The 10,377-nt window shown below is 41.1% G+C and overlaps 1 protein-coding gene and 1 long non-coding RNA gene across 3 annotated transcripts; one reads left to right on the forward strand and one right to left on the reverse strand.

Annotated features, from left to right (window-relative positions):
• Positions 1 to 824: 824 nt before the first annotated feature.
• Positions 825 to 8,326, reverse strand: det1 (DET1 partner of COP1 E3 ubiquitin ligase). Of its 2 annotated transcripts, XM_047381605.1 has the most exons (10): positions 8,070 to 8,326; positions 6,836 to 7,005; positions 5,714 to 6,053; positions 5,303 to 5,569; positions 5,019 to 5,231; positions 4,335 to 4,558; positions 3,721 to 3,850; positions 2,985 to 3,175; positions 2,383 to 2,574; positions 825 to 1,694 (listed from the first exon to the last, which is right to left on the reverse strand). In XM_047381605.1, exons 3-10 carry the CDS (start codon positions 5,960 to 5,962, stop codon positions 1,505 to 1,507), a joined length of 1,656 nt encoding a protein of 551 aa, XP_047237561.1. In that variant the 5' UTR covers positions 5,963 to 6,053; positions 6,836 to 7,005; positions 8,070 to 8,326; the 3' UTR covers positions 825 to 1,504. The 2 variants fall into 2 exon arrangements, with proteins under 2 accessions (XP_047237561.1, XP_047237553.1); XM_047381597.1 differs by lacking the exon at positions 6,836 to 7,005.
• Positions 3,733 to 4,399, forward strand: LOC124877952. Its single transcript, XR_007040632.1, has 3 exons — positions 3,733 to 3,867; positions 3,978 to 4,058; positions 4,259 to 4,399. It is a non-coding gene; the product is annotated as an uncharacterized LOC124877952 (long non-coding RNA).
• Positions 8,327 to 10,377: the final 2,051 nt, after the last annotated feature.

The following is a 10,377-nucleotide window of genomic DNA, read 5'->3' on the forward strand; positions in this document are numbered from 1 at the left end:
TTAAGGGAATGAGAGTAAAAGCTTTTCAGATTTTTATTTGGAAAAAGAATTGAAAACTTGGAGAATTTTTTACATCAATTTTGCATTACCTTGTGCTGACCAGTCTCATTAAATCCCAATAACAAGCATTTTGGACTCGGGTTAATGTGACAAAATATGAAAAAGCTTTAAGGGTATAAATATGTGCTTTGTGTCTACCTCTATGCACTCCCGCCATGTGTTTCCCAAAATTAGTTGATTATTACTTCTTGTTGTCACACATCTGGAAGACTGCATTCACTCCAGAGCAGCTCCGTCTCTCTGCTTTAACCTTGTTGGTCTGTCGGACACACAAACATGAAGCTCCCATGTCTGCTGTTCTGTGTAACCAGAGGCAGCAGAACACTTAATCCCCCCTGCAGCTGCTTTCCCTCGCAGCATTGGCCTCTCTCCAGCTGCCCGGACAACTGCACCTTTTGGCCCTCATGTGTTTGTTATACATGTCGGTGCAGCTCGAAGGTCTTTGTGGCCATTTGCATATTTGCAGCTTCTGTTTGTGTCTGTTTCATTAATCATACATTTGAGCCAAACAGGTGGCCTTTCGTGTGGAGAACAGATGGATGTAGTGAAGAACAGAAGTGTTATAAACATACGCTGCACAACATACTGCAGAGATCAGCCTTAGGTTTACATACGATGACACCTGAAATGTGTTTTTAGCTCCATGTGTGCAGCTTTTACAAAAAAGCTAAATAAATGATGGAAAAAAACTAAACAGATATAGCTTCCAGTTCTCTGTCACAGCTGAAAATGTCTTGGAGAAAAAAACCAAACATTCTTGGTGCTAAAGCTGAAAATCAAATTGAACTTTATTGGTTTTAGAATATGTACAGTCAAACATTAAAAAGTAAAACAATATAAAAATTAAAAAAACAAAGTTTGTTGAGGATCAAACGATAACAATGGATGACATAAAAACCCTTCTGAATCCCACCTCTGTGGAACATCAATCACCCTCTTACACATTTACACTTTTTCCATCCTCTCCTCCCCACAGCTCCTTCTTTGTTCTGCAGACAAAAAAAAAAAAAAAAAGAGGGAGGCGGAAAGCGCTGCGTGATGAGGAGGAGAGTGGCGGGCCGGAGGAGGGATCAAGGATTCTATGGCGTATGGAGAAAGAAGAGTATGGAAAAAATATCGGCATGTCAAGACTGGATTCCTTATCCCATTGTTTAAAACATCCATCCATCCATCCATCCATCCATCCATCCATCCACCTGTTTTTTGGTTTCATACTTAAATCCTGACCAGTGTGAGAACATCAGCTGTGATCTGCTGAACGTTTATATTTAGACTTTAAAAAATTGACAAAACACACTGAGAACTCTGAAAATTTGAGCCTGGACATTTGATATGGACAATGTCCCGGAGCCCTGAGTGAGGAGCAGAAGAGTGGACGCTTCTCAGTAGGAGAGCTGGGAGTTGCACTCGAGGGCTACAGTTTATCCCTCCACACGCCTGTTCATCATGCTGAGACGTGTCTCATGTGGAAGTTGACCACATACTCCGCATTGGTTCGCTGAACAGAGATTGCAAAAGGTTCGAAGGGATGGAAGGTGAAGGCAACCAGGCGGCGCACGGCGTGATTAACGGGTCGACCAAGCAGCCCTGCCTGGATCTTAAACTTCAGCAGGCCGGAGTCTCGGGCGTAAAACCTGGAGGAGAGGCAGAGCAGCTGCGTTAGACGTGGACCCAGACGGGTTGAATGTTGGGACATTATCCGGTTAATCTGAATGTGGTCTGTTTTAGGATTCCGCCCTTATCACAGCTGGGGACAACAGAGTTGTAGCTCTGCAAGTTCTGCTGAGGAAACAAAAATGATCAAACTGAAGGTAAAAGCATACATCCATGATGATTTTAAGTTGCTATGTCCTCTGTGCTCCTCTTCCTTTTATCTTGATATTATTCTGAACCTTATGACCCCTGATTGGTCCAGTTTCAGTTTGGGGTTCTTATTTCTACCACTGTAAACCTGTTTAAGAAAATATAGAATTTGAGAAATCACACATTACAGTACCATCCAGCCTTACCCTTAGTACTCCTGGTAAAGATAGGCTGAAAAGCCTTAAATTACATCATTTCAATCCAGTGAGTCTAAGACTGAGCTTTTCAGCAGCTCTGGGTGGGTGGAATTTTAAACGCCAATAAAGTAAGCGGGACACTGTAAAAGTTAGTAAAACATTAATCAAACTAAACCTTCTTTAAAATGAGCAGTTTTTGTTTTGATGCTGGTTTAGATACAGAATTTTCACTGTGTTACGTAAAGACCCATTGAACTAACTGTTGTGTTATATAAGTGCTACTGGGACAAGGAGGTCGATCTGCCCTGATTGGAGTGCGTACCTGATGGGATGGTCTCCGCAGGTCTTGGGCCTCTCCATCACTGACACCCACTTGTCGTCGTAGCTGAAGAGCGACAGGTCGAGGAAAGGGCTGCTGCTGTACGACTGGGCGCTGATGGGCAGCTGACCGAGCAGGCGCCGCACCGCTTCAGTGTGGCCGCCGTATTTGGCATTCACTATGGTGTCTTTAAATCTGAAGAGGTAAAACAGGGAAGCATATCAGCAGAAATCTGGACTGAGCTGCTTCATTCTCTATTCCTCCTCTTTGTGGCACATCGGCCACTTTGAACCTGATCGGATCCAATTCAACGCTCTGTTCCTTTGTGTCAGCCCATGTTTCCTCTCTCTGCTTCACCTTCCATGCAGGTTTTTGTCACCAACACGGGTGAAATTCAATCACAGCTCCCTTTATCCACACTGAACACCCTAATGTGCAGATTATAGCCTATAACACCTTCCTCCCTCTGCTCTTAGTCCTCCAGGTGACCCCTGCGGCTCAGTAGCATCTTTACCTCCTCCTTTATGTTTGTCTGCGTGACATCATGTTCATTCTTATCTCTCAATTAAAAACCAAGCAGCCTGTCAGAGACCGGGATTTGATACCTTCTTTGGACCTGGCGTGCGTAGTTGTTGGACGAAGCGGAACAGGGGAACTGGATGGCCTGGCTGTGCAGGGTGGCGTTCCTGAAAAGGTCACAGAAGTTCTCAAAGAGCTCCAGCAGCTGGTCAGAGGTGTTCTCAAAGACAGCCAACACCTCTGTGGACACCATGTTGTAGACGACAAAAAACGATGGCTGAGAGGGAAACAAACAGGTTGTGAAGGTTTTCTGTTTATTTGCGGGATTTTATTTGTACATTCAAAGGCAACGAGTGGCAGAACAAGAAGATTTTAAATCCACTCCGCTTAAAAAGCAAATCACTGCATAAAATAACATGACATTTTATAGAAACTAACTGCTTTAATTAGATATATCTTTCTTCATTCCATCCATCCACCCAGGATTTAATTAGGACATAAAGTTCTAGTTAAAACAATGTTTTGAAAACTCTACGTTTTGCAACAAACTATAAACTGAAATGAGTCACCTTTATCTGCTCAGACACCAGTCACATGATATTAGATATCATTTAAAAATAAACTGAGCATTAATTAAATCTTTCTCATTCAGTGACGAATCACAGGACTGAACAGAATCTATTTGACAAACGTCTCCTTGGAAACTCGAAGGGGAATTCTAGCCATCCGAGGAAACCAGGGCAGCATAACAAAGAGCACAGAGGGAGGAATTCACACCCACAGAACCCAGAGATCCGTTCACAACTGTGTGTGTGTTTGTACCTGCGACGGGTCGGTGACTCTCAGCGTGACCACGTCTTCGCTTGTGTATTTAATGAAGAGGTGATGCTCATCCAGCAGCTGCATCTTCCACATCCTGAGCCGTCTGAGTTGATCGAAAAACTGGAAAAACCTGACAGAACAACTTAGGTTAGAACTTAAGTAGCCTTGGTTCTGTTAAGTTCTTCTTTCAGCATGAATGATAAGATTTATTTGAGCCTGTTCAGAGAAGATAATCAAACAATTCAAACTTGTCTCAGTTTTTGTTTTAAAAGCCATTACAGGTGTATGTTTTATAATCCGAGAAAGGAAAAATGACACAAAGATGGAGAGACAGGAAGGTAGGAAGGAAGTATCATTGCACGAACATCATAATCTATCCTGATATTAATAGAAGTATTTGTGGCGACTGCGGTGTGTATACTGATTACAGAAAACACACATTTAATGATCCTCAGCAGCTCTTTGATTTCATCTCAGTGTTTCTCTGATATGCAGAGACCTTCCATCGATAAAAGAATCCGTTATTTATTCCAATCAGAGTTCTGGCAGAACTGGACCAGATTTTTGATTTGCTGGACATCTCTACAAGCAGAACATGCCATCTGAGTTGTCACCTCCTCTTGGCCGTGGCGCTGCCGTCCTGCTCCGCTCTCCTCCACAGGTAGACCAGCAGTCTGTGCTTGAGGGAGTTGATGGTTTTGTCTGTGAAGAGGCGAGGGAAGCCAGTCTGGCTCTCTGCCTGAGCTTCTGCATAAACAGCAGAGAGCGTGAGTAGGTCATCCTCATAACAGAAGCGCCCGATGGTCCTTACATCCAGAAACGTTCCATCAGGGGTCACCTGAAGGTGCAGTAGAAGAAGAGACAAACACCACAGACGTAGGCGTGTGCAGGGGAATAATAGTAAAACGGGTAAATATAAATCCATGCCGCATTTTTTGTTTCACTTCACAATTGTGCACATTATTGATATGTCATATAAAATTATGACAACATACATTCAAGATGCCGGTTATAGCATGACAAAATGTTAAATAGTCCACGAGGTATGAATACTTTTGCAAAGCACTGTAATGGTTTGTCACGCTCCACCAGAAAAGAAGATTTTTTCCTAAATGAACCATTTTCCACAGAGGACAAAGTTAAACAATGAGCAGAAGCAGCCTACACAAGCTGCATGTTACACACCACTGCCTAAAACGTCTGAAACATGTTGCAGATATAATTCTGGTGTAATTTCATCTAAAGATTTAACCCCTGGGGGTGGAGATAAACTAGAGGATAAACTAGAGTCTGCTAACCTGAAACACGTGGATGGTCTGCTGTTGGACAGACAGCACAGCCAGAATCTTCCTGTAGAGGTAGAGGCCCTGGTTGTGAGACAGGATGATCTTATCACACTTAAAGGACCTGGTGTCGCACAGCCTCCCGGTGTGGAGGTCGATGATGTGGAGAGAGTAGTCTTCTAAAGGAGACCGAGGGTTGGGAGTCACAGACTCGTTGTTGCGATACACCTGGTGGAAGGTCAGAAATAAATGAAAGGTCTGAACTCAGCTGTTTTTCACTAAAACTAAAAGGTCATTACCTCGAAGAAGTACGGCGGCGGATCATCGGGGACGTAAACGGCCGAGCCGACGATGACGTATCTGCAGTCATCCGTGAAGAGGCTACACTCCCGATTGAGGTGTTCTCCGTTTGAGGCCACATTAGTGACGTGGAGCAAAGAGAAGAAGCGCTCGAACAGGCAGCCCCGGATGTTGAGGGAGCGCTGGTCATTGGCTGTTGAAAGAGTCTCTCCTTCTTGGCCTCGCAGCAGGTCCTGAGCTGCCTGACAGCCTTGGTATTCATATATCTGACAAAGAATTTCAACAACATAAAAGTTTGAATTCACACTGAATGTGTCTCAGGAGGGCTTGGTTAATAAAATGTGCAAAATCAGTTTCAGCTGAGAAATAAAAATGATTAACAACGTCAGGATGAGGGCTTCTCCTTTTACCTCCAGGGATGTCTGGTCAGATGAGAAGGCGATGAAGTAGCGTCCATCTGGCGAGAACTTCCTGAGGAAGCAGGGTGGCTTTTCCACGTTCACTACAGTGAAGTTAGGGAACAGGTTCTGGTGAAAGCAGCGCACTCGGTACCAGTGAGCTCCAGGTCGACCAGAGCAGACTCTTCGTCTCTCCAGACGATAGACCACATTCTGATTCTGGATCCGTCTGGGCTTCAAGGTCGGGGCGTCCTCATCCATCGCAGTGTTCAAAGCAACTTTCTAACATGCTCCAGCCGTTGCATTAGATGAGCGGCGAATTAAGAAAATTCATTAAACATTTTCCCGTCTGCTGTGGAAGTAAAAACAAGCCAGGTTAGGATTCAAATATGAAACCAAAAAACAGGTGGATGGACAGATGGATGTTAAACCATTTTATTGATGGGCCAATAGGTGCCAATCTTTAGACCTATTTTGTATTAAGATGTGTCTTAAAATCCTAATCAGTTCAAATTTGCCAGAAGTCTAAACATCATTTAAAATGTTTTTGGCATTATTGAAACGAACCTAAAACATAATTGTCAATAATAGTCAATTTTCTTTACATTTGAAACTACATGTATACAAACCTGTATAAAAACACACAAAAAACATTTTTATCACCATCTTCCAATAAGTCAGATTAAAAGTTTATCGTTTTATGTCAGTTATGATTACTGACATTATTTCTAATAAGTTGCTAAATGGGCAGAATAAACAGGGAGAGTTTTGGAGAGATTTCCGGTTACTTTCGTCAAGATCATAAGTTTACATACACTAAGATTACTATGCCTTTAAACCATTTGGCAAAGGCCAGGTGACAATTTTATGACTTTGTAAGCGTCTGGTTGGTTAATTTACAATATTTAAAGTTAGCTGGAGCCACGCCTCAGGAGTTATTTTAGAGCAATACCACACACTACTTTCTTGTGTGACGTCATGGGAAAATCTAAAGAAAGCAGGTAGAGAATTGTGGAACTTCAAACGTCTGGTTCATTTATGGACACAAGTTCCAGATACGTGAAGGTGCCACGTTCTTCTGTTCAAACAATTATACACAATTATAATCAGCATGGGAATGTCCATCCATCCTACCATTCAAGAAGGAGACGGGTACTGTGTCCCAGAGATATGCGAGTTTTGACGAGCAATTTGTGAATCACGGGCAGAACAAAGACATGGACCGTGAAGGTGTTGGCCGAAGCTGGTAAGAGCGTGGTATCACAATCAAAAAAGTCCTGTACCGACTGGGCTGAAAGGCCATTCTAAGAAGAAGAAGAAATTACTCCAAAAGCAACATAAAAAGCCACATTACATTTTATTAATGTACACAGGGACAAAACCATTTTTTGTCGAGACACCCTGTGGTGTAAAGAAACTAAAATGTAAGTGTTTCTTCATAATCCCCATTCTTACATTTAGAGGAAAAATTGGGAAGCTCGCAATCCTGAGAATACCATCCAAATTGTGAAGTATGGTGGAGGCACCATCATGTTGTGGGGCTCTTTGCTGTAAGTAGGACTAGTGCTGCCTCCAGAATAGAATGCATCATTAGGAAAGCATATTAGGTGGAAGTATTGAAGAAACATCTCAAGACCTCAGGCAGGCAGTTAAACTGGTCTTCCAAATGGACAGTGACCCTAAGCATACCACCAAATTAGTTACAAAGTGGCCAAAGGTAATATTTTGGAGTGGGCATAACAAAGCCCTGATCTCAGTCCCTGAATATTTGTAGGAAGAGCTGAAAAGGTGTTTGTGAGCAAAGCAGCATACAAACCTGACCCAGTTACACCAGTTCTGTTAGGAGGAACGGGCCAAGATGCCACTAAACTATGGGGAGAAGCTTAATGAAGAAAACCCCAAAACATTTGACCCTAGTCATACAGTTTAAAGGGCTAATGAATACTAAGGAAATGTACATGAATGTCAAGGTTTAAAGAAAACTTAAAAACATGACTAAGAATATTCTCCTTCATTATGGCATTTGAAAAAGAAATGCCAGAGCAATATAACATAAAAACAGCTAAAACGCACACAGAGACATAAAAGACTGAGGCTGAAGCCAGCACAGAAAACAAGATCTGACCCTTGCATTAACAGCGGAACATGTTGGGTAAAAATAACCGAAACTGTGGAAGCAAATATATGTTTTAGGCCAGATAATGGAATAAAAACTGCAATGTCTTAAAGGTTGGTTAATTCATTTGTCCTTAAAGCTCAATATTAAGTCTAAGCTCTCTCTAAACACAAGCCATCCAATAATGTGACAATAAATACAGTTAAACATTATTTTACAACCTTATATTTGCCTGAGTGAGCTGACACTCACCTGCTGTCTGTTCTTCCAAGTTCAGATGTTTAATCAGACAAGGTTTAACTTCGATAAAAAACAAAAAAAAACGTCTGTTAATGGGTTAGCTTCCCGCTCCTCAGCCTGTATCTCCGCTTAAACTGAGAAATCCAGCTTCACTTATCTTATACAGCCCCAAAGTATATGATGATGTAGCGACAATAAACCATATTTCTTTAAACAGTCCGACTAAATCTGGAGGTTCTGCTCTGTTTGTTGTTAAGGAAGCGAACAGGAAACACAGAAGAAGACGGTGGGACACAGCGCCACCGCCTTTGGTGGAGGCAGAAAACGGTATTACACTCTCTCATCCATTCAATGAACATGAAGGAAGAATACAAGCAAGATTATAACTTATAAGGTCAATATGCAGGACAATACCATTGCGTATTAAAACTAATAACCTGAAAAATATTTGTTTTTATCTGTGTTTATTAATCTACATAAAACCCTGAACTAGAACATTAATATCTCAACAAGACCAAATTTATTTTACAAATTTTGTTCTTCCATAAAAGGCACCCTGGGCAAGTCCCGCCTTCTCATCCAGGTCAACATTTTTACATATAATAAAAGTTTCATAAAACAAACCCATTTTCTGAAGAATCTGTCATTGACATAGAATATTTTAGCCCAGGTTGGACCAGGTTTAGAAACTAAGGTGGCCCTGATGCTAAACAAGCTTACAAAATGCTGTTTTTCTTTATTTTCAAAAACAGAATTAAAGTTTGTAATTCCCAAACTGTATTTTAAAGAAAGTCTCTTCAGTTCCAAATTGTCCAGCTCAGATCAGAAGAGTTGACTATTTTCCTTTTTGAATTAGAGATTAACAACAGTAATTCAGATTTCCTAAAACAAGATTGTAAGAACATTCTAGTTTGGTGCTAAACAGGAACCCACAAATCAGATACCAGCTTCAGCTCCGTAGCCTCCAACGGTGTCCTTCCATATTTTCCTAAAGCACTTACTCTGTCACAACACAAGGGGGCGTCCACTCCCCAATGACTGGACAGGGAAGCAACAGAAAACTTTTTCTAGGTGCCACTGAGGGCTTCGGCTGCCCCTGATGGAATGGCGCCCTGGGCAGAGATCCATATCTCTCATATCAAAAACAACCACCGATTTTACTGAATTTAGCTAGTGGCTTTTACATTTATTCATATCGTTGTTGATTTAAAAGCGGATAATGCACATTAATCAACATGAATATTTCAGGCCATCATGGAAACGTTTTCAATTAGTCACAAAGGTAAATTTTCATTGGTAAGCCCCTCTTGTTCGAGGCAAGAGAAGTTTATTTGTATGACACCCTTCATACCATGGCTGGCTTATGGTCTTATGAGGTCTAAAACAGAATTTGATTTGGAGCCCCTCTTGCTTTTCAGAACATCACCATCAGTAGCAGCATTTCAATACAGATTTGGTGGAATTTGGGAAAGGGGGGTAAGTTTAACTGGATGAGCTTAAAGAAATCATGGATAACTGATTATTATTTGCTGAGATACATTTATGAACAACCAAGTTCAAGCACAACGAAAAGGCACCATGGGCAAGTCCCCCCTTCTCATCCAGATCAACATTTTTACATATAATAAAGGTTTCATAAAACAAACCCATTTTCTGAAGAATCTGTCATTGACATAGAATATTTTAGCCCAGGTTGGACCAGGTTTAGAACCAAAGAAAAGATTAAACTACTAGTATTGTATATATTATATTATATTATATATAGATTGTAACTATGGTAACAAAACAAAAGTAAAATTGCCAATTCCTGTGAAATCAGCACATAGATTTATTAACTTAAATGTAAAAATCAGTGTATAGCAGAATAAAATGCAACCACTACTGTTGACTGGTTACTGAAAAGCATATTTTCAGTGTTTGCATGGAAACAAATCTGAATATCCTCATATGTTTTTTAACTTATCAGTGATTCATTTTCATTGTTTTATGGCCCAAATTACATAAAAGTGGACTCTCTACAGTTTTGTCCAACAGGCAACTTTAAGGAGCTTCTTATCAGACACCCCCACATTAATTTCCACTAACATAGCTAAAATCACATATAGTCATATCACATCAGCTGCTCTGGATGAGAACATAATTAGGCTACTTAGCATTTTGAAGGAAAGTTTGTCCTGTTTAAACTTCAGACATTATAATTTGGTGTTCCTGACTGTTGAAGTGAGAGTGAACATCATAGTGAGATCCAAAGAAACTGTCTATCTGTCCAATTATAAAAGTACTGATGACTATTTACTTTCATGGTAGGTGTGCGAAGAAG

This window comes from Girardinichthys multiradiatus, chromosome 2 (assembly GCF_021462225.1).
Source record: "Girardinichthys multiradiatus isolate DD_20200921_A chromosome 2, DD_fGirMul_XY1, whole genome shotgun sequence".
Lineage (NCBI taxonomy): Eukaryota > Metazoa > Chordata > Actinopteri > Cyprinodontiformes > Goodeidae > Girardinichthys > Girardinichthys multiradiatus.